Source organism: Mustela lutreola, chromosome 6, assembly GCF_030435805.1.
Source record: "Mustela lutreola isolate mMusLut2 chromosome 6, mMusLut2.pri, whole genome shotgun sequence".
NCBI lineage: Eukaryota > Metazoa > Chordata > Mammalia > Carnivora > Mustelidae > Mustela > Mustela lutreola.
This window is the reverse complement of record NC_081295.1, coordinates 106,732,758-106,758,003: the sequence shown is the minus strand read 5'-3', so window position 1 is coordinate 106,758,003 and position 25,246 is coordinate 106,732,758. Positions and strand designations below refer to the sequence as shown.

Sequence of the window (25,246 nt, the reverse complement as noted above, 5' to 3'; positions counted from 1 at the left end):
ATATGGTCTCTGTTCCTTTCTGATCTACCACTTGTAGGCTCTCTCTTTGCTTAGAGGACCCCTTTCAATATTTCCTGTAGAGCTGGTTTGGTATTTGCAAATTCTTTCAGTTGTTGTTTGTCCTGGAAGCTTTTAATCTCTCCTTCTATTTTCAATGATAGCCTAGCTGGATATAGTATTCTTGGCTGCATGTTTTTCTCGTTTAGTGCTCTGAAAATATCATGCCAGCTCTTTCTGGCCTGCCAGGTCTCTGTGGATAAGTCAGCTGCCAATCTAATATTTTTACCATTGTATGTTACAGACTTCTTTTCCCGGGCTGCTTTCAGGATTTTCTCTTTGTCATTGAGACTTGTAAATTTTACTATTATGTGACGGGGTGTGGGCCTATTCTTATTTATTTTGAGGGGCATTCTCTGAACCTCCTGAATTTTGATGCTTGTTCCCTTTGCCATATTGGGGAAATTCTCCCCAATAATTCTCTCCAGTATACCTTCTGCTCCCCTCTCACTTTCTTCTTCTTCTGGAATCCCAATTATTCTAATGTTGTTTCGTCTTATGGTGTCACTTATTTCTCGAATTCTCCCCTCGTGGTCCAGTAGCTGTTTGTCCCTCTTTTGATCAGCTTCTTTATTCTCTGTCATTTGGTCTTCTATATCACTAATTCTTTCTTCTGCCTCATTTATCCTAGCAGTGAGAGCCTCCATTTTTGATTGCACCTCATTAATAGCTTTTTTGATTTCAACTTGGTTAGATTTTAGTTCTTTTATTTCTCCAGAAAGGGCTTTTATATCTCTCGAGAGGGTTTCTCTAATATCTTCCATGCCTTTTTCGAGCCCGGCTAGAACCTTGAGAATTGTCATTCTGAACTCTAGATCTGACATATTACCGATGTCTGTATTGATTAGGTCCCTAGCCTTCGGTACTGCCTCTTGTTCTTTTTTTTGTGGTGAATTTTTACGTCTTGTCATTTTGTCCAGATAAGAGTAAATGAAGGGGCAAGTAAAATACTAAAAGGGTGGCAACAACCCCAGGAAAATATGCTTTAGCCAAATTAGAAGAGATCCAAAATCGTGAGTGGGGAGAAAGGGGATAAAAAGAGGTTCAAAAAGGAAGAAAGAAAAAAGAAAAAAAAAAAAAAGAAAAGAAAAGAATTTTTTTTAAAAAAGAAAACACCTAAGAAAAATGTAAAAAAATATATATATATATTAGATAAACTAGTAAAAAATCGTTAAAAAAGAAAAAGGTAACAGTTAAAAAAAAAAAATTTTACCCGAAGGCGAGAAAAAAAAAAAAAATGAAAAAGAAAAAATTAAATTAACTGCAAGACTAAAAAAAATCACAGGAAAAAAGCCATGAGTTCCGTGCTTGGCTTTCTCCTCCTCTGGAATTCTGCTGCTCTCCTTGGTATTGAAACCGCACTCCTTGGTAGGTGAGCTTGGTCTCGGCTGGATTTCTTGTTGATCTTCTGGGGGAGGGGCCTGTTGTAGTGATTTTCAAGTGTCTTTGCCCCAGGCGGAATTACACCGCCCTTACCCGGGGCCGGGGTGAGTAATCCGCTCGGGTTTGCTTTCAGGAGCTTTTGTTCCCTGAGCGCTTTCCGTAGAGTTCCAGAGGACGGGAATACAAATGGCGGCCTCCTGGTCTCCGGCCCGGAGGAGCCGAGAGCCCAGGGCCCCACTCCTCAGTGCGCCCTCAGAGAACAGCGCCCAGTTACTCCCGTCTGCCTGACCTCCGGCCGCGCTCCGAGCTCACCGAGCCTGCGACCGGTTCAAGGTAACACGGAGCTGCGAGCTTACTGTCGGCTCTGTCTCTGTAGCCGGCTTTCCCGTTCCAATACCCGCAAGCTCTGCGACACTCAGACACCCCCGATCCTTCTGTGACCCTGCGGGACCTGAGGCCACGCTGACCCCGCGTGGGCTTCGCTCCGGTTTAGCCTCTGGAGCGATGTCCCTCCGCGGAACAGACTTTTAAAAGTCCTGATTTTGTGCGCGGTTGCTCCGCCGCTTGCCGGGAGCCGGCCCCTCCCCCCGGGGTCTATCTTCCCGTCGCTTTGGATTCACTTCTCCGCCGGTCCTACCTTTCAGAAAGTGGTTGTTTTTCTGTTTCCAGAATTGCTGTTCTTCTTCTCTTCGATCTGCCGATGGATTTTCAGGTGTTTGCAATCTTTAGATAAGCTATCTAGCTGATCTCCGGCTAGCTGAAGCAGTCTCAGCTTGCTACTTCTCCGCCATCTTGACCTCTCTTTTGTCTTTTTATAGTTACATTCTATTCTTTCAATGCATTTAATTTCATTTTCGTAAATATGTAAAGTTTTTCTTTCTTTAAAATTCTGGGGCCTAGTGTTTTAACAGACCAAAATACACACAGGATCCAGTCTATTGCTGTTTTCTGTTCACCTCTATTATCCTTTTTTTCCCCCCATTTCCAGTCTCTTGTGACCCCACTTCTCTGGGGTCATTGTTGCCATTTTAGTATTTTGTTCTCACATTCATCTACTCTCTGGACAGATGACAAGACAGAAAAGCCTTAAAAAAGACAACAAGAGGCAGTACCAACTGCCAGGGACCCAAGCAGTTTGGATATAAGATGTCAAAACTAGAGTTCAGAATAACGCTTATAAAGATACGAGCTGGGCTTGAAAAAAGCATAGAAGACACTAGAGAATACCTTTCTGGAGAAATAAAAGAAATAAAATCTAATCATGTAGAAGCCAAAAAGGCTATTAATGAGATGCAATAAAAAATTGAGATTCTAACTGCTAGGATAAATGAGGCAGAAAAGAGAATTAGTGATACAGAAGACAAAAGGATAGAGAATAAAGAAGCTGAGAAAGAGATACACTACTGGATCAAGAGAGCAGAATTTAAGATATCAATGATACCATAAAACAAAACAATATTAGAATAACTGAGATCCTAGAAGAGGAAAAAGAGAGAGATAGAAGGTATACTGGAGCAAAATACAGTGGAGAACTTCCCTAATCTGGGAACGGAAGAAGGCATTCAAGTCCAGAGAAAGGCACAGAGAAATGCCCCTCCCCCAAATCAACAAAAACTGGTCAACACCTAAGCATATAATAGTGACACTTGCAAGTTGGAACAAAAGATCCATAACCTACAAGGGTAGAAACGTTAGGCTGGCAGCACACCTATCCAGAGACCTAGAAGCCCAGGAAGCACTGGCATGATATATTCAGGATGCTAAATGAGAAAAATATGCAGCCAAGAATACTTTAATTTATCCAAAGGATATCATTCAAAATAGGGCAGATAAAATACTTCCCGAACAAAGAAAAACTAAAGGAATTTGTGACTGTAAGAAACATTAAAGGGGATCCTTTAAGTAAAGGCAGAGCTCCAGACCAGAAAGGAACAGAGAGAATATACTCTGTACAAGTAATACAACAGCACTAAATTCTTATCTTTCAATAGTTAAACTCTGAATGTAAATGAGCTAAAATGCCCCAACCGAAAAACAAAGACTGTCAGCTTGGATAAAAAGGCAAGACCCAGGGGCACCTGGGTGGCTGAGTTGGTTAAGCATCTACCTTCAGTTCAGGTCATGACCCTGTGGTCCTAGATTGAGCCCCATATTGAGCTCTGCTTAGTAGGGAGCCTGCCTCTCTCTTCCTCTGCATGCCTCTCTGCCTACTTGTCTCTCTCTCTCTGTCAAATAAATAAATAAAATCTTAAAAAAAAAAAAAAAAAAAAGCAAGATCCACCAATATGCTGCCTCCAAGAGGCGCATTTTAGACCCAAAGACACCTCCAAATTGAAAGTGAGGGGTTAGAAAACCATTTATGATGCTAATGGACATTAAAAGAAAGCTAGGGTAGTAATCCTTGTATCAAATTAGATTTTAAACCAAAGATTGTAATAAAAAATGAGGAAGGACAATATATCATAATTAAAGGGTCTATCCACCAAGATCTAACAACTGTAAATATTTATGCCCCTAACATGGGAGCAGTAAATTATAAGAACCAATTATTAACAAATTTAAATTAGTATTTTACCTCTAGGAATGCAAACACATTGATAATACAATAGCATGGGACTTTAACACCCTACTACTCACTGCAATGGACATGTCATCTAAGCAGAAGATCAACAAGGAACAAGGGCTTTGAATGACATACTGGACCAGATAAGATTTTACAGATATATTCAGAGCATTCCATCCTAAAGCAACAGAATACACATTCCTTCCAGTGCACATGGAACATTCTCTAGAACAAATTACATACTGGTTCACAAATCAGGTCTCAAGTGATACCAAAAGACTGGGATCACTCCCTGCATATTTTCAGACCACAATGCTTTGAAACTGAAACTCAATCAAAAGAGGAAATTTGAAAAAAACTCAAATATATAGAGGTTAAAGAGCATACTATTAAAGAATGAATGCATCAACCAGGAAATTGAAGAAGAATTTTAAAAATCAATGAGAACAAATAAAAAATGAACACATAACTGTTCAAAACCTCTGGATACAGCAAAGGTGGTCCTAAGAGGCAGGTATATAGCAATACAAGCCTTTCTCAAGAAACAAGAAAGGTCCCCAATATACAACCTAACTTTACACCTAAAGGAGTTGGGAGAAAGAACAGCAAATAAAGCTTAATCCAGCAAGAACAGAAATAAAAAAGATCAGAGCAGAAATCAATGAAATACTAACCAAAAGAACAGCAAAACAGAGCAAGGAAACTAGGAGCTGGTTCTTTGAAAGAATTAATAAAATCCATAAAACCCTGGCCAGACTTGTCAAAAAGAAAAGAGAAAGGACCCAAATAAAATCACAATCTCCCCTTCAGTACAACTGTAAGAACACAGTATAAACAACTATATGACACCAAATTAGGCAATCTGGAAGAAATGTATGCATTCCTAGAGATGATTAAACCACCAAAACTGAACCAGGAAGATATAGAAAACCTGAACAGACCCATAACCAGCAAGGAAATTGAAGCAATAATCAAAAATCTCCAAACAAGAGCCCAGGCCCTAATGGCTTCCCAGGGGAATTCTATCAAACATTTAAAGAAGTAGTAATACCTACCCTTCTGAAGTTGTTTCAAAAAACAGAAATGGAACAAAAACTTCCAAACTCATCTCTGAGGCCAGCATTACCTTGATCCTAAAACCAGACAAAGACCCCACCAAGAAGGAGAATTATAGACCAACATTCCTGATGAACATGGATGCAAAAATTCTCACCAAAATACTAGCCAATAGGATCCAACAGTAGATTAAAAGGATTATTCACCATGAATAATGGGATTTATTCCTGGGCTTGGAGGATGGCTCAACAACCACAAATCAATCAACATGATACATGACATTCATAAAATAAAGGACAAGAACCATTTGATCCTCTCAATAGGTGCAGAAAAAGTACAGCATCCCTTCTTGATCAATACTCTCCATAGTGTAGGGATAGAGGGAACATACCTCAATATCATAAAAGCCACATATGGAAAGCCCACAGTGAATGACATTATCAATGGGAAAAACTGAAAGCTTTTCCCCTAAAGTCAGGAACATGACAAGGATGCCCACTATGAATGACCACTATTCTTCAACACAGTACTAGAAATCCTAGCTTCAGCAATCAGACAATAAAAGGAAATAAAAGGCATCAGAATCAGCACAGAGTACGTCAAACTCTCACTCTTTGCAGATGACATGATACTCTATGTGGAAAACCCAAAGGACTGTAGCCCAAAATTGCTAGAACTCATAAAGGAATTCAAGTGGCAGGATCAATACACATAAAATCAATGCAAAGAAATTAACTGTATTTCTATACACTAGCAATGAGACAGAAGAAAGAGACACTAAGGAGTTGATCCCATTTACAACTGCACCAAATACCGTAAGATACCTAGGAGTAAACCTAACCAAAGAGGCAAAGTATCTGTACTCAAAAAACTATAGAACATTCATGAAGAAATTGAAGAAGACACAAAGAAATAGAGAAACATTTCATACATAAAATGTCTATGCTACCTAGAACAATCTATACATTCAATGCAATCCCCATTAACATACCATTAGCTTTTTTCACAGAGCTGGAACAAACAATCCTAAGACTTGTATGGAACCAGATTAGACCTGAAAGAGCCAAAGGAATACTTAAAAAGAAAACCAAAGCTGGTAGCATCACAATCCCAGACTTCAAGCTGTTTTACTAAGCTGTAATCTTCAGGACAGCATTATACTGGCACAAAAACAGACACAGAGGTCAATGGAACAGAATAAAACAACCCAGAAATGGACCCTCAACCCTTTGGCCAACTAATCTTTAATATAGCAGGAAAGAAGATCCAATGGAAAAAAGATAGTCTCTTCAACAAACAGTTTTGGGAAAACTGGACAGCCACATACAGAAGAATGAAACTGGACCACTTCCTTACACCATAAACCACACAGACTCAAAATGGATGAAAGACCTATGAGACAGGAATGTATCAAAATCCTAGAGGAGAACATAGGCACCAAACTCTGTGACCCACGCCACAGCAACTTCTAGCTAGACATTTCTTCAAGGGCAAGGGAAGCAAGGGCAAAAATGAACTACTGGGACTTCATCAAGATAAAAAGCTTTTGCACAGCAAAGAAACAGTCGACAAAACTGAAAGACAACTGACAGAACGGCAGAAGATATTTGTAAATGACATACCAAATAAAGGGCTAGTATCCAAAATCTATAAAGAACTTACCAAATTCAACACCCAAAGAATAAGCCAATCAAGAAATGGGCAGAAGACATGAACAGACATTTCTCCAAAGAAGACATACAAATGGCCAGACATGAAAAAAATGCCCACCTACTCATCATCAGGGAAACACAAATCAAAACCACAATGAATATCACCTTACATCAATCAGAATGGCTACAATCAACAAGTCAGGAAACGAAAGATGTTGGCAAGGAATCAAGAGAAAGGGAAACCCTCTTAGGATGTTGGTGGGAATGCACACTAGTGCAGCCACTCTGGAAAACAGTATGGAAATTCCTCAGAAACTTGAAAATAGAGCTACCCTATAACCCAGCAATTGCAGTACTAGGGATTTACCCCAAAGACACAAATGTAGTGATCCAAAGGTGCACCTGCGCCCCAATGTTTATAGCAGTAATGTCCACAATAGCCAAATTATGGAAAGATGTCCATCAACAGATGAATGGATGAAGAAGATATGGACATACATACAATGGCACACTACTCAGCCATGAAAAAAAAACCTGAAATCTTGCCATTTGAACCATGTGTTGGAAGTAGAGGGTATTACGCTAAATGACATAAGTCAATCAAAAAAAAAGGCAATTATCATATGATCTCACTCATATGTGGAATTTAAGAAAAACAGAGGATCACTGGGGAAGAGAGAGAAAAAATAAAACAAGACGAAACCAAAGAGGGAGACAAACCATAAGAGACTCTTAATCATAGGGAAAAAACTGAAGGCTGCTTGGGGGAAAGGGGTGGAGGGATGGGGTAAGTGGGTGATGGACATTAAGCAGGACATGTGATGTAATGAGTACTGGGTATTATATAAGACTAATGAATTGTTGACCCCTACCTTTGAAACAAACATTACATATTAATTGAATCTAAATAGAAAAATGAAAATTAAAAAAAGAAAGAATGACAGGGAAAAGAACACTATGATATTTAATCATAGGTTTTGACAGGCTGTAAGAAGACAGAGTTTACAGGAAAAAACTGATTTTCTCTAGACTACAAATCCTCTAATTTTTTATTTACTTATTTTCTATCTCTCCAACTAGATTTACTTAAGAACAGAAACCTATTTCAATCAGTGCTAGATACCCAAGTCTGGTACCATGTTTGGCAGACAACAGAAACTTAAGAAATGGTTCAACATAAAATCTAGGAATAAGAAGTGATATTTAAAAAGCAGATTCCAGGGCGCCTGGGTGGCTCAGTGGGTTAAGCCGCTGCCTTCGGCTCAGGTCATGATCTCAGGGTCCTGGGATCGAGTCCCGCATCGGGCTCTCTGCTCAGCAGGGAGCCTGCTTCCCCCTCTCTCTCTCTGCCTGCTTCTCTATCTACTTGTGATTTCTCTCTGTCAAATAAATAAATAAAATCTAAAAAAAAAAAAAAAAAAAAAAAAAGCAGATTCCAGAGGCACCTGGGAGGCTCAGTCAGTTAAGTGTCTGCCTTTCGCTCAGGTCATGATCCTGGAATCCAGCCCTGTATCCAGTTCCCTGCTTGGAGGGAAGCCCCCTTCTTCTCCTACTCCCCCTGCTTCTCTGTCAAATAAATAAATAAAACCTTTAAAAAAATAAAAAATAAAACAAAAAACAGATTCCATAACCTAGTATCAGCAGAGACCAAATAAGATTCAGCAGTTCACCATCAAAAAGAAAAGGAAGCAGTAATCACTTGGGTTTTGTAAGTACATTTACTTACAAAATCAGACTTACTTCAATTTCTTTTCTGATACATTTTTCTATACATTTATAGTGGTTTCTTAAAACACTTAGTGTTTCACATGTCTCATATCTTTTTAGACAAGATAAAGACAACTTAGCTAAATGACAAAACAATGAGCTGTATTTCTGAATGGCCAAGATATTACATCCAAAACTGATGATTAGTCATTAATAATTAACAAAGTTTTCCAAAGATGTGTTTTAAGCTATTCTCAGTGGAGCTCTCAGCTCTATACCAATTACTTTGGTGCTAATCAAATCAACAGAAAAAAGGAAAAGCAAATGTCAGAAGGACATAATCTGATTCTCAAAATGTATGGGCAGCCAGAAAATGCTGAATGCCACTGTAACTTAATCCAGATTTGTAATATAAGGAGTGTGTCAAAGAACTGAGTTTATAAATAATGAAGATTTCGGAGAAAAGATGCTTGTTCCTCAATCTCAATGGCTGGATTAAAAGATTTCCATGGTTCTTCTCCAACTCAAGTTCATTGTCTTTTGCATTATTACACTTGACTATCCCCATATATTTGTTGCCATTGTTATCCCTTTCCTACCATTATAAGAACAACAAAATAGAAAAATCATAGGTAAAAAAAAATAGATGATGAAAATTATTAAAACTTAATCAGATAAAACACTGAATACATCTCTCCTGTAACTCACTAAATATCTTGAAATTTCTATTTAGAAAATACATTTAGAAATTAGTTAAAAATATAAGGTAAGGGAAAACCGACTTTTTTAAGAGAAAAAGTATGAAGTGAAGGTTCCAAGCAAACACTGGACAAAAATAAAAAGAATTAAGTCTACTTTTCTTTAAAGATACAAAACAACTCTTCTACCTGAAAATAATGTCAAATGTGGTTCATGAATTAGCAGACAGTTATGGACTGAAGTTTTACCACCTTATCAGCAAGCACAATGAACAGCTCAGTACTACTTTAATACCACAAGATCACACATACATCCTATCAAAGAAAATCCAACTACCAACTAAAGACTAGAAACTGCATAAAATTCTGTAAGAAATAAGATACATATATTTTGGAAGATTTCACTACCTGATTTCACCAAGACTGCCAAGATATTTTTTTAAAAATCCATTCATTTTTTACAGAAAAGTACATTTGGAAATGTACACTTTGAACAATGAAACCCAAAGAGAAATTTCAAATTGTCAGACCATACAAAGTTCTTAAATAAAAAGAATGCTTTAATAAGCTTACCCGTTTTAAAATTTTGACCTTGTGCTTCACTGTATCCTCTATATATTTGGTTTTATCATTTGCTGGTGTGTGCTTTGATAGCCCAAGCTTTTCATATTCCATTGTTCTATCTTCACTGTGGACTTCAACTTTAGCCTGGTTTTCCAAAATATCTGAATCTATTATTTCAGTCTTTTTATCTTCTTCAGCACAACATTTCACACACACGTATTCTTTGTCTTCTTCTCCCATTTGTTGTGCTTGACAAAGACTTAAACCAACACAATCACCATGAAACCAGTCATCACATCTCCCACAGCCAACCATAAACCTGGGAAGAAGGGAAAAAACTTTAATACACTTAAAAAAATGTTAAAAGTGAGCCTAAATTAACTTTTTAATCATTTTCTGATATTTGTTTTCTGTCTTTACCCATCCTATTGGTTTTACATGGACCAAGTTTTCAAAGAATATTCTATGAAGACAGAAATTTTAAGTCAAATATATCCCCTCTAGTATGAATGAGAAAATACAAAAAACCATAAAGGTAAAATAAAGAGCACCTGATCTTTGTCAGCATACTGCATAGAATAATAAAGTATAAAATTTCTCCACTGAGAAGGTGGGTTAAGAGCTGTGATAATCTGATCAGAGACAATCCGTCAGTTACAGTAACATTTACCCCACAAACCCAAACTCCTACCTAAAACAGAATCGCTCATTTGATGAATAATTTTGAATAACAAAAGATCAGAGCAACAATGCAACTCAAAAACAAAATGGAGACTTAGATTATTTATTAACCACTTTATGTCACTATTCTTTGAGTTCAAAATATTCTGGCTCATGAGCCAGAATGTCAGTGATTATGCTGAAAAATCTCTTTATGTGCTTTTGAGAGCAGACTTCCGTACTACTGACCATGGTTTAGATAATAAAATTGTATCTCTGAATAAAGATTATACATGAAGATCCTAATAATTCAGGCTGAATTTTTTTAAATTACCGATCTCTTCATAAAAGTTTTCCTTTACTAAATTTTATCTAAAAAACTTCACTAACAATGAAAAAAATCAACGGATACAAGATTTAGGAGTCTAAAAACCTTGTTTCTCTAACTTTAAAGTATCTGGAATTACTTTTGAATAAAATGGTAAATCAGATGTACAAACAACAATTTGAGGGACATTATTTTAGTTTTAACCCATTGTTAGGTAGAGAGCTCACTTAATCATATCTTTTTTCTTTCTTCTTCGGGTAATTCATAATTATGCTTGGAAGGTTAAAATAAGAGATTTACGTATATTCTTTAATGAATTAAAGACTTACTGCTGATTTTGTTAAGAGTGGCACCAACAATGCCAAAACTCATTTTAAGGTAATACAATGAGTGGTACGGCCAACTCTCTTGTACCAGAGGTTTTAAGGCTGAAGTTATAGAAATCACTTTCAATCCTTACAAATCTCGAAAAAAAGTCACAGCACTCATTCCTTAACAGCAGCACATTTTTTGTCTTCCTCTTGTGTCTTTTTATTGTATATCAAACTATTGCTGTCCATTGAGGAAGGTTGACTTCACATTTATAATTTACCATTCTTCACCCTAATTAGTAATGCCTATGCTAGTTTTATCAAGTCAGTCTTCATTTCTCCAAACTGATGGGGGAAAAAACAGAAACAAGACAACCTGTCTTATGTAAAAACAAAGCAAAACACAATGTTTTGGATTCATAATCCAGCAGGAAAACTTTCAAACAATGTAGTATTTGTTTGCAAGTTAGAATGGTCTATCTAGGCTTGGGGAGATTTAGATGGGTCCATGTTTCAATGATACAGATCTTCCAACCAACAAAATAATTTTGAAAAACACAAGTGCACAGTTGCTCTATTTCAGGTTGCAAAGTTGTAAGAACTATTTCTTGAAAGCGGGTAATATGAATGTCTTTGAAATACTCAAGGAAAGCTGGCAGTCATTTCCCTTTACTTCTACCATCAGGGCTATGATTTCTTCAAATCAAAGTCTAGACCAGTTTCAGCAAGACACTACTTAAAAACCTACACACTATGACCATGGCTATGCTGTTACTCCATATTCAACCCTAAGCATCAAATTATAAAGCACATATTTAAATATTTCAAATTCTTATTTAACCAGGGAAGAGTTGTTTTATGATGACAAACCTAAATAATATTTCATCATGCTTCATTTTAAGCTTACTTTGGAAATGTCTCCTAAAACTTGACATTCTGAAAAGCAAATGTCTAAATGCCATCTACAGAGATATTTTAGTAGTTTAGGATTTTATATAAAAGATATTGCAGTTAAATAAAATTCTGAAAAATCATTGACAAAAATAATTTTCACATGTCCTAGGGAAAAACAGAACTAATTCACTTGAAAATCATGGCTCAGTGGGTTGAGCCGCTGCCTTCGGCTCAGGTCATGATCTCAGGGTCCTGGGATCGAGTCCCGCATCAGGCTCTCTGCTCAGCAGGGAGCCTGCTTCCCTCTCTCTCTCTCTGCCTGCCTCTCTGTCTGCTTGTGATCTCTGTCAAATCAACAAATAAAATCTTTAAAAAAAAAAAAAAAGAAAAGAAAAGAAAATCAAACTGACTTTGCACAAATGTAAATATAAATCATTTTTAGGTCTGAAAGTTAGAAGTACTACAAATTTTATGAACCATGTGGGGGGGAAGGCCTATCACAAAAAGAGAGTATTATTTTCTTCCCTTTTTGTATTATTCCTCATGGTTTAAAAATGTCGGGGGGGATAGCAGTATCAATCATACAGCTAACAGAATTATTCCCCCTTTTCTGCTGTGGCCTTGAATTTCTGATTACTAATAGGCAAAATTACTTACAGAAAAGACTATAACCTGGATGTTAAATATTTCACTAAAAAAAAAAAAAAAAAAAAAAAGGAGTTTACCACTGGATCAGTTTACCAGACACTCATGAATCAGTTAAATAGAAGAGTTCGAAATATTTGTTGTATTCTTTTACTGTTAAATGTTCATGCACAAAATTTAAAAGAAACTAAATTAGAGTTGTAAGACAAAAAATAAAATTCTAATCTTTTTGGTAGAAGCCTTTTAAAATATATTCTTAGAAAACTTTCAAGTTTCTTCAAAGTAAATCACAAAGGCAAGCAACATTTGAGAACGCCTTTTCTTAGTATATTTATGTTATAATTACTAACAATGGACCTGTTACAAGATGGGTGTTCAATTCTTGTTAAGTGTGTGACAACTTATACCATATTACTGTGAATGTGTATCACTCTTCTAAAATGATCTTTTCCACATAAACATTAAATCACGGTTTTTATCACTAACAATCTAATCTGCAGACAAAATACTTCTGTGTCAAACTCTTAAAATCTTGAGGAAAAACACTAATCTTTTATTCTGGAAGAAAATTTCTTCTCAGAAAAAGATGTCTTATTTGAGTATAAAGCTATGAATCCGTCCTGCTATGGAGATTTTGTTTTCAAATTTCATCCAATATACTATCATCTACAGCTGGGGCCAGAAACTGCAGTACAAACTAAAAATATAAACACCTTCTGGAGAGGTAGGGAAATACTAGAAAACTGCAAGATAGGCAATATGAAAAGACTCACACTTTTTCCTTCCAAAATGCCAAGTGGCTTCTGTAAATATAACTCCAAAAATCATTTTATAAAAATGAGTATTAAGTAGTCCATTTTTTAAAATAATGTATATATTTTTGTTACAAGGCTGAATGAAGAAATTGATGGAAGCACAAACAAAAGCTTGATGTGTATATTGTTAGAATCCACACCTACTGTCCTTAGGATATGTATAGAAGTTTCTTATGGTCAAATATTTATTACATTTGGGGATGCCATGAACAAATCTGTATATGAACAAATCTGTATTTAAAAATGTAATTTCCAGCTGGAAGCACAGACAGGAAGCTAACTTCAGTTGTAATATATGTAAAATGCTGAAGTTATGAAGTTAGTCCTTACACAAGCAAAGCTGTCACAAGTGCTAGAAAATGTGATACTAACAAATAGCTTTCCATATGGCTAGTGCATGACATGAATGAAAATGATTTCTAGATATATCCTTCCTAATAAATTCATAACCTTACACATGGATTAAAATAGGAAAATTACATGCAGTATAACAGGTACTGAATAAGTTTTCTGAGTAAGCTCAATGTATACAAGCACAATACATCAAAAAAGTAGTGAAGGCTAGTTAATATGTAAAAGAAAAAAAACAATCAATACTTGGGCTTTTTTATTTACAAAACGAAGTAATGTGAAATGTTACTTTACTTCCCAAATTGATTGTTTCCAATATCATTATGTATTACTCATGTTAATTACATTGGGTAAACTCAAAATACCTACATATATAATAGTCTAAGTCATTTTCCACAACGAGGCAAAGAACTCTAGGTTTTATAAAGCAGATACAAAAGGTGGCATTAGGGGGCGAGGGGAACCACAATGGGACTTAAAATTTATTTTAGGAAAGTAAATGATGTTGGTAAAGTGAGCCATGGTCAAAAAGCCTGGGCAAACTCCTACAGACTGGGCCATAAGAAGAGCAGCTTAGCTGCAACAAAACTACATGGAAACATACCTAACATGACTTCCAATTCTGGGCTTAAGTTTCATTTCAGAAACTCGTTCAAGTTAAGCTTCCTATTCCATTACTCTGACCTATGTCAGTGTAATGATTTTTAAGAAGATTCTGGCAGAAAAAAAGTGTTGGCTTAAAAGAACACTCAGAAGCACCACCCAGCCCTTAATTTTGAAAATTTAGCAGGCCCACTTTAACTGTGTAAGTTGTTTAAAGACAACAACAAAACCTTAAAAGAGCACATATGTGAGGACATTTGTAGCACTATATTCAAATAAATACATTTAAAACTGGAATATCTTGTTATAAAGAGTAACAACTGACTAAAAATAGGACATGGACTGAATCATAAAAGAAGACATAAAATTTTGTTATGACAGAAAAATTGACATAAAACTTACTTTTTTATAGAACAGCCCCACGAACTTCCACCCACTCTCCCCAACCAGCTCCCACACAAAGTAATTACACAACATATTTTACTAAATTGTCCCTACCTAAAAAGTTCCACATTTTTATGTAATCTGACAGTACTGGGAAGTCATCCTAATATTTACTTGCATGAGTAAGGATAATATTACAATGTGTAAGCTATAATGTTCTTTTATCATGTCAATGTTGATAGAAGTTCCAACAGCAATCTCAACACTTGAACAGGACAATCTTATAGCTGCAAAATCCACTTCATCTCCTCTTTTCCTTTTCTTAAAAAGTTAGCAAATAAAAAAAAAAAAAAAAAAAAGTGGGGGAGGGCCAGGAAGTGTCAAAAAGCTATAAAACACTGAATCCTAAAATCATTTAAAAGATTAGAATTCATAAGAAATCATTTCAATCACTAAAACATTCAAAAAAGAAACACAGGTTTTCTATTCTGTGTTACATACACAATTCACTTGGATAATTTAAGTCGTTTTTTGCTACCAAACTTCATTCCAAGGTTGTTTGGTAATTATGAAGTGATGGTATCAAGTCATGGTAAGTGTGCTTCAATTCAAAAAAGAAAAAATTTTTCTTTAAATCTTTGAAAGAAAAATAGAATTTCCATTGTGCCCTTTACACTTTATTACTAGCTCTTCAAGCCAAATAAAATAATATATAACTTACAGACCCAAAATAATTTCCTGATTAGCAGCAAGCTTTTTTTCTCTTTCAGATGCTCTAACTAAATCACACTCTCTAACTGGTTACAATGACGAAACACATCAATATATACCACCCATATGCTTTTTTACATGTTCTGAGATAACATATTTATAAATTCAGTGGCTCCATCTTTCTATCAATTTATCCAGGACTGATGAGGGGTGTTTTTGTTTCTGCAAAAGTCTTTAAGTAAGTTTTTTATTAAAAAAAGTTCTCACATAACCCCACCCCAAAAATCAATTTCTCTTTAATGCACATCACACACACACACGCACACACACACACACACACACACCTGTTGCCATGTGGTTTTTTGCAAAAACCACACTGCTTGCTGGGAGTCCACATATATTTGCTTTCAAATGAAGAGCTATGATCTGAGCCTTCTCTTTTTATAGTAGCTATGTTGTCCGGAATGAACAATGGTGGCTCATCCAAAGAAAAACTTTTGCTGCTTCTTCTTTGGCGGGGTTGTAGGTTCTTCTCGGGTTTTTTTAGCTTCAGTTTATCCTCCTCCTTTAAATGCTCTACACCACCTGTATGGTCAAGCTCTTCCTTCACATGACTATTGGTTTTCACTGGTGCAGCCAGCTGCTGGGGCTTATGGCATTGTTTCTGGCTGGAATGTAATGAATGTCCAGTTTGTGCTGGATGATGGGGTTCTTTAGAACAACCAGGGTGACCATAAGGCTTATCACTCAAAGAATGAGTTAAGGGTTTGGAAACCTGTACCAAATTTTGATCCTGTGATGTTTTTTTCAATATAAAATGAGCTTGATTTTTCACAGATTTAACACCAGAATTGCAACTCTGAATTTTTGAATCCTTCTCAACTTGTTTTTTTCTCACTTTGACTGGCCTATGAAAATTTTGCTGAGATTCTGGTTCATCAACATTTCGTTTCACACTTTTAACATTAACTTTAGTTTTGTTATGCATTAATTCATGTTTTGCTACAACAACTTTTTTCAGAGTATCTGCGGTTATGTTTTGCTTAGAATGAATTATAGGTTTTGTTTGTTTGGACTTTATGGTTTTTGACTCTAAGCAAGAAACACTACTTAACTGGCTATTTCTGGCATCCTGAAGGTTTGCTATTTCATGAGACTCCAGTTTAATACTTTCAACAATATTCAACTGTTCTGAATTTTGGTCAGGTGCATCACAAATAGCATTTTCTAAAATATTACTTTCTGGTTCAAAAGCATTAGTATCAACCATCTCTAAGTTTGAGTTATTTAATTCTGTGCTCTGCAACTGCTTATCATTAGATTCTCTGTCTTTACAATAACCCAATGGTTCTATTTCATTTCTTTGAAGGGAGTTCTTAGCTTTATCAGCAACTTCCATGGTATTCTTCAATTCCAAATTACATTCATTTACTTCATCCACAGAACAAGACAAACCTACAAGGTTCTTTTCAGTCTTATTTGGATTTGTACAAGCAGCAGCATCAGAGAGAGAGGCAGAAGATGCAGCTTCCTCAGTAATTTGGTCATCTTCATGGGATAATTTTATTGCCTCATTTGATTCTTGTTCAACTTTCCCCTTTTCCCTCGCTTCTTCAACAACAGTGCCATCTGTTTTATCTGCAACAGAATCATTCTGTTCTTTTTCTGAAAACTTAAACTGTGGGCTACTAACAGTCTCGACTTTACATTCCATCAGAGCTTCATTTTTCTTTTCCTCAATACTAACACAAGTCTCTGAAAGGAGTGAACAATTTAATTCATGAGATGGCACATCCGCTTCTCCCTGATTATTACACTTCTGCTTAGAATCTAATCCAGCTTCATCCTTCATTTCAAGACAAGATGACACTGAAGAATGACTTGAAGACACTGATACTTCTGGTACCACTTCAATTTGTCCACTATGTCGGCTGCTCCTTCTACTCTCTTTATGGTACTCAGGTTTTGGTGACACAGAAACTTCTTTAATCTGACACTTTTCTGGATGTTTCACTCCTGCTTTAGGGGCAGATACAGTCTTCCCAGATGCCTTTTTTGTGCTATTTAAAGGTGCTGCATTTGAACGCTTGGCAATAGTGCTTTGTCGCAAACTTCTTACTTGTTCTATCAGAAGGAAAAAAAAAAACTTAGCTATTTTGCCATTGTTTTTATTTTAATACAATTTAGAATATATTACTTCTTAACTGAGTTATAGGTTTGCTGATTTCAATGAAAATGTACTGAACAGTTACTCATGATAATGATCATATATATATATATACATACACGTATATATGCATATATACACATATATACCCATGTTAGGTTTTAGATTTATCAAAGTTCTATAAATTCTGGCAGGAGAAAAAAACTACAGAATTCAGACTGATATACTTTACTACAAAACAAGAATGTTTGCATCAAGTTTCTTTTATATAGTAAGTAAGCTGGGAGTAAAATAAGTAAAATGAGCTTCCTTCACATTAATGCCCATCATAAAGCAAGACTCTCATACAGTTTTAATCACCAAATGTGATTTTTACATTAAATATCTTTAAATAGATAATACCAATTAAGTTCAGGTTTCAGCAAAATATAAACTAGACCACCTATGACAAACAGAATCTGTGTGAGTTTGAAAAACACCTCATACGAACTCTAACTCCCTTTTATGAATGTCCTTCACTTGTATCACCATTTTAGCATACAAGCTATTCCTAAGAAATGAAGCACATGCTAGAGTACTAAACACAAATAAAGAGAAAATACAGTCAAAGAAATTTAAGCCAAGAAAATATATCATGAAAGAAAATGGCAAAAATATTGAAATAATTTAGTAAAGCTTCCCACCTTTAACAATATTCCTAACAAAGAGTACAAACTTTTCCTCTTTTCCCTATCTGGATACACCCTCCAGAAGGACAAAGTATGGAGTGAAAAGAAACCAGAAGGAAAGAGAACTAAAGGAGATTAATTAGAAAAACCCACAAACTGAAATACAAAATAAGCTATTTCCAAGCCTACGCACATCCAATGCCTCCAAATAAACTTACATAAAAACTGAATACTATCAATTATTAAAAAAAAAAAAAAAAGCCTCCTTCCCTTCAATGCAAAACCTTACTATGAACCAATACTTGAAACAGTTCCTTATTTGTCATATACCATGAAACTCTTAAGGAGTTTGGATCATGTGCCTTCATTTGTCTGTAATAGTCCTGGGTGACACATACAGTCTTGATGTGATTATTAATAGCACTCTTTTACTCTCAAAAGTGTCCCAGTTTGAAAAAAAAATTATTCAATCAACCTAGTCTTAAGAGATCCTTTCTAATTCCCCCAGAACATGACACAGTATTTCATCATTAAATAAGCACCCAACAATTTTTTAAAATTAATACTAAGTGTGGATTATTAACTATCACATGTTCAGATATATGACATTTTAAAATAACTAAAAATGTAATGGTTCATTATCAGTATCTGAAAATTTTTATATACTTTAATGATATTTTTATATATTTTAAGTTTTAAAGACAGCCTGAAATAATTTACAGCTCTTTTTCTGCCTTGAAATAAAATAAATGAACTTTTAACACCCATTACCCAGGCATTGATAAAAATAAAAAATGAACAGCATATTCAACTATAAAAGCAATTAAGATGACAAAAAAAGTTTTCCAATAGTAACTGATTATTGAGCCAAAGATCAAGTTGTTTTTCTTCCTCTAAATATAAATGAATATGAATCCTGGCTGAACAGGCCAAACGTCCATAATGTTCATCCTATTATTTTCATTACTCAAAGTCACAAGTATTATCAAATAACAGATTTTAAAACCTGATAAAAAAACATAAACTGACAGGAGGGAGACTGGGTGTCTCACCTGGTTCAGCATCTACTCTTGGTTTCAGCTCAAGTCATAATGTGAGGGTCCTGAGATCAAGCCCCATATCAGGCACCACACTCAGAGTCTGCTTGAGATTCTTTCCCCCTCCCTCTTCCTGCCCCCTCCGTGACACTGCACTCACTCTAAATAAAATCTTCATATATATATATATATATATATATATATATATATATATATGCACACACATATATATATATCTATACACATATATATATGTATACACACACACACACACACATACACACACACAAACACATATAAATTGAGGAAAAGATAATAAAGTAAATACATGCATCTAACTTAATCCACTTCTGAAAATCCCACACTAAAGCTATACAAAAGGCATAAATCTAAAATGAAAGGAAGAGGGACACCTGGATGGCTCAGTCTGTTGAGTGTCTGCCTTCAGCTCAGGTCATGATCTCAGATTCCTGGGATCAAGCCCTGCATGGGGCTCTCTGCTCAGTGGGGACCCTGCTTCTCCTCTCCCTTTGCCTGCTACTCTGCCTACTTATGCTCGCTCCCTTGCTCTATCAAATAAATAAATAAAATGTTTTATAAAAATAAAATTAAAAATAAATAAATAATAAATTAAATGAAAGGAAGAACAGGAGAAAACAGTGACAATTCTGGAAGTCAAACAAGAGATGCTCAAGAAGTAAATGGTATAGGAGACCCAAAAAAGATAAACTCTAAGACGGCAGTATTGGTTCTTGCCAATTAGTACAATTAATACTTCAAAAGGGCTAGGAACTGGTAATCCCAGATGATTCTAAAGTGTGGATGAAGGGAGACAGTTAAAATGAAGATGAGATGAAAGCTATTTTTAGATCTCTAGCTCCCTCTCCCCCACTCCATCTGTAAGGTAACTGCCTTTTCCTGGTCCTAATCTGAGACTGGAGGCTTGGTCTCTGGAAGAGTATAAAACATGGTTTCTAGATTAGGGAACATCAGGCACAGAAAAATGTGGCAGTAAAGTACCGTGAAATTTGTGACATTAAATGAATTTACATACTGAAAGCTGAGACACCCTGTCCGCTTCCCTGAAAGGTTCCCATAACATGCTACCAATTTAATGAGCCTAAAGGCTACCTCAATTCTGACATCAGGGATTCCTCGACAAACAAACAAACAAAAACAAACAAAAAAACCCTGCATGAACAGAGAACCATACAGTGAAGCTCACAGTAGACAAAATCTAATCCACCCACTCTTTCAAGTGCTAACCTTTTAGTTTCATACAGTTTTAGTTCCTACTCTTAAACATGAGCAAACAATCATTTTAGAAAAGTCTCCAGCAGGAAAAATGAGGAAGGAGAAAGCAAGTGAGACAGACAGGCAAACAACATGGAGAAAAAAGAAACTATAACTATGTGAATAAAAAAAAAACATTTTTAAAACACTTTTTAAAATGTTAAGTACCTTGTGAAAGACAGAAGATATTGTATCCATGAAACAAGCCCACAGTACTACAAAAAGTACTACTCCCAAAACAAACAAAAAAGAATATTCAGAAATTAGAAATGTAAAATTTGATGGGAAAAGTTGGAGGATAAACATGAAAAAATTTCACCACGTAGAGAAAAAGATACAGAGGTACAAAGTAGACAACATAAAGAAAATGTAAAGGCCAGTCCTTCCTACCTAACACTTGAATAATGAGTTCCAGAAATCAAGAGCTGAGAAAATAAAGAGAGGAATTACCAATGAGATAAAACAAAAAATTTCCCCAGAGCTGAATAATACTCTTCAGACTAACAGGAACTACGGAGTAGCCAGAATTCAATACTTAAAATACACTTACAACAAGATACATTATCAGAAATACAAAACACTGGGCGCCTGGGTGGCTCAGTGGATTAAGCTGCTGCCTTCGGCTCAGGTCATGATCTCAGGGTCCTGGGATGGAGCCCTGCATCGGGCTCTCTGCTCAGCAGGGAGCCTGCTTCCCCCTCTGTCTCTGCCTGCCTCTCTGCCTACTTGAGATCTCTCTCTCTGTCAAATAAAATAAATAAAATCTTAAAAAGAAAAAAAAGAAAAGAAATACAAAACACTTAAGCTTAAGAGGAAGATTCCACAAACTTCCAGAAGAAAGTAACATATCAAAAAAGAAAAAAAGGAATCAGAATAAACTTCTCAACAATACTGAAGTTAGAAGAAAACAGAGGAACACTATCAAGTTTCTGAGAGAAAATTATGTCTAACCTTGAATTCTATGTTCAACCAGACTATAATACCAATGTGAGGCCAGATTAAATATATTTACAAACACACAGTTTTAAAATAACACATCTCCATGGTCCTTTTTCACAGCAAACTACAAGAAGTGTCACCAAAATGAAGGAGCTAAGCCAAAAGAGAAAATAAGAGCTACACCACCAAAGAGAATCATCAGAAGAATAATAAAGGGAGATCCCTAGATACTAGCTATGCATCAGGTTTATACAAGGCCAACAACTATTACACATAGAAGTAGATCAGAAAGCTCCAAGGGACTTCTTCAATATGCACACGTATTTTTAGGAAAGATTTAGACAACCAGTAGAGTAGTTGAGATGTTATTACTGATATGTACAAAGAAACCTGTGTGTACAAATGTACAAAACCGTAAGCAAATAAACAACAAAACAATTACTAAAACAGAAAGACAAAAAGTTGTATAGGAAAAAAGTAACCTTAGTTTACTAAAATCAATCATCTCTAACAGCACATATAGTCACAATAACAAACAATTACTACTGACGTAACAAAATTACTTTTAAGAAGATGAGAAAATATACTTTTGTGAGATGAGGACAAGAAGACAAACACTAAACTCAGACCTGGAGTGGGAAATCAATAAATACCTACACATCTGAATAATCAAAAAGTAGCAAATATATATATATGTTACTCAGAAACATGGAAGTAAATACCAAAAACTCAGTAAAACCAGCTGAGAAAGCTATTAATGATTTCCTCTATGAAAAAGAAAATAGGCATTACAAACTTACAGAATCAGTCAATCCTTCAAATTTTATAAATATATAGTTTCAATAAAAATTTTTAAAGATTACACCAACAAATTGATATAGTCTCAAAATTCATTATTATCAAAATACTCAGATTAGCAAACATGATGAAAATACAGTCTCTGCTTAGTGAGTTTACAAACTATCACATCTATTCCTAGCTAGATTTTCTAGCTCAACCTCTCTGGAAGATTACCTTGTGCCATTAAACGAGGTGATTTTCTTGGTGATCTCACTGAATTTTCTTCTACTTTGTCCCTCAAGTTCCTGTTGGGTAAAATCAGTTCTTCTTCATCAATGGTATCATTGCCACTTTCTTTAACAACTCCTTCATCCATAATATCGTCAAGACCAACAACTAGAGAAAAAACAAAAACAAGAAAATTAATTTTTAAAAATACTAAATATCTTAAGTATTTAAAGGCAGGTACAGAAAACACTGTGAGACATTTTAATGCAATACTAATACTACACAGTCTTGAAAATCTAGGTCTATTTCTATTATGTGATACTGCCACTACCAAGCTCCCAATTCAGATTTACAAACTTTTACCTTATGAGGTAACTAGTCAGAGTAGATTAGCTATAATTGTTCTTGATGTGACCTCCACTGTCATTCTCACTTATTATTCAATGAACCTCTGTGAACACTGTAAGCAACTATACCTGAAATACTCAATTATCCCAATTTTAGTTAAAGTAGTATAAAATTTTAATACCCGGAAAAACTTGTGATTCTAAGTACATGCTGGACCCAAAAGATTCCAGTTCGAAGTATAATTCTATTACTTAAAAGACTTTACACTACATGTATAGAAAGCAATACAGGTACACCTTTAAGCAATAGCAAAAAAAAAAATATACACAGAGAGAAATGAAAACTGTTTAACTTCCCCCTCTCCCAAATGCCAGGTAAAATGGTAGGTGTATAGCTATATAATTAAATGACCTTCTAGTCAAAAGAGAGAGCATTTCATTTAATGGGGAGGGGGAGATATGGAAAAGGATTGGGGGATGTTGAAGAAAATATAAATATCGTATTTATACTGTCATTGGGTTTATTTCTGTATATAAATAATTTATTTTACTTAACTAGCTGACATACAGCAATTCTAAATGTGCAGCTGTAGGAAATCTTGTAAAGAGATTCTGATTATTTAGATCAGAAGGCCTGGATTCAAATCCCAGCTAAAACACTTAAATAAAACTTGACCAAGTCACTTAACCTCTCTTTCAGTTTACCTCTAAAATGAGAATAACAATACCTGTCCTACCTACCTCACAGAGCTGTTGTGAGGATCAAGTGAGATGATGTATGAGAACTCACTTTGTAAACTTTAGAGCACTATACAAATGTTAGTTATTATCTTCATCCTAGGGGTTAGAAGGAACCTCAAGAAGTTATCTAGTCCTCATCTTTGTATCCAAGAAGAACTTCAATTAAAAGAGCTCAACAAGATAGTGGTCTATCCTAAAATTTAAAGAGAACAAAATTCTTTATAAATATACTTTCAAATAGTACAATCTTTTTGAAGAGCACTTTGACAACAAACAGAATAATGAAACTACTTATGTACTTTGACCAATAAATTATAAATAGAATAAATTATGGAAAAAAGTTGGCCAGAAAACACACTGTGATCTGTTAGTAAAAAACAAAATGCATGTGTATGTACATTTAGAAAAACAGAAAAAAAGATTAGCAGGAAATAGATGAAAATTATAATAGCTATTCTATAAAAGATAATATACTTGTTTCCTGTTTTCCAGATTTCCTGCTATATTCATGTATTACTCTCAAGAATAGTCTATACTTCAATCACTAACCTACGCACTAAAAGCTCAGAGAAGAATGTATTTAAGGAAAATTCATCAGGACTCACTTAAGATATAAAATGGGTGGAAAGTTCAATTAGAAGGCTATTTTGCCATGATGAAATACTTATGCTGTCACACATTCACACACATTCTCAAAAAAATTTTAATATTCATTTAAAAAAGTAAAATTTAAGACTACTTTTCATCCCAATTTTATATAAAAGCATATATACAATGTATGCACAGAAAGAAATGGACAGGGAAAAAAAGGACCTGAGTGTTATCAGTGATTATCTCTAGTGGTAAGGTAGATAAGGAATTCAAGGTTTCTACATTATTGTTATACTGTCTCTGTGTTTTCCAACTTTTTTTTTTTACAATCAGCATGTATTCTGTATTGTAATCAGGAGAGAAAGGAAAAACTCAAAAGAGGAAAATAGTCCAGAAGAAGGGTAATTAAAGCCTGATCAACAGTGTTGGCAGGAAGTGAAAATGTATTGTCTGGATTTTAGGGCTACACTGCAAAGCAAAAATCAATGGGATTTAGCAAGCCAAATCCAAAGGTCAATTATTAGGTTACTCCCTGTCCTAGTAGCTTCTGACATAGCTTACCCATTTCTCCTTTCTGAATCCCTTTCTCCCCACTTAGCTTTTGAACATCACACATCTTCTTCTCTCCAGCTACTTCTCAGTATCCTTTGATACAGCTTTCTTTTCTTGCAGAGGTCTATACAATGGAGGACTTAAGGGTTCAATCCTTCCATCTCTTTCTTATCTACACTCAAACCCCACTAAGTGATCTCATCCAGTACCACCCATACTTGGACAACTCCCAAAATTATTTTCTCCAGGCCCAAGCTCACATCTAACCTTTGGAAGAATATAATTTGGTATCTCCACGAGGTCTAACAGGTATTTCAAGCTTAACATACTGAAAATAAACACTGCTTCTACCCATCCCTCCTCAATAAAACTGTCCCTCGTAAGGTATTCCTGGTCATGGGACCTCCATTCACCCACCTGTTCAAACCTAAAACTCTAGAACTATCCTTAGCTTCTCTCTCTTCATGTACCACATCCAAGTGATCAGCATATCCTGCTAGTTCTATTGAAAAACATAATCA

The 25,246-nt window shown here is 35.4% G+C and overlaps 1 protein-coding gene across 7 annotated transcripts in view; it reads right to left on the bottom strand.

The window, feature by feature from the left end:
• The window catches only part of PHF3 (PHD finger protein 3), a 93,253-nt gene that overhangs the window by 26,118 nt on the left and 41,889 nt on the right, over nt 1-25,246 (bottom strand). For 6 of the 7 annotated variants that reach the window (XM_059178355.1, XM_059178354.1, XM_059178358.1 and 3 more), the window contains 3 exons: nt 22,501-22,662; nt 15,727-17,506; nt 9,690-9,999 (listed from right to left, as the gene is read on the bottom strand). In XM_059178355.1, coding sequence (XP_059034338.1) covers nt 9,690-9,999; nt 15,727-17,506; nt 22,501-22,662 — 2,252 coding nt within the window. Of the gene's footprint in view, nt 1-9,689; nt 10,000-15,726; nt 17,507-22,500; nt 22,663-23,582; nt 23,712-25,246 lie in introns of those variants that run through there. The other variant, XM_059178359.1, reaches the window with a different exon arrangement.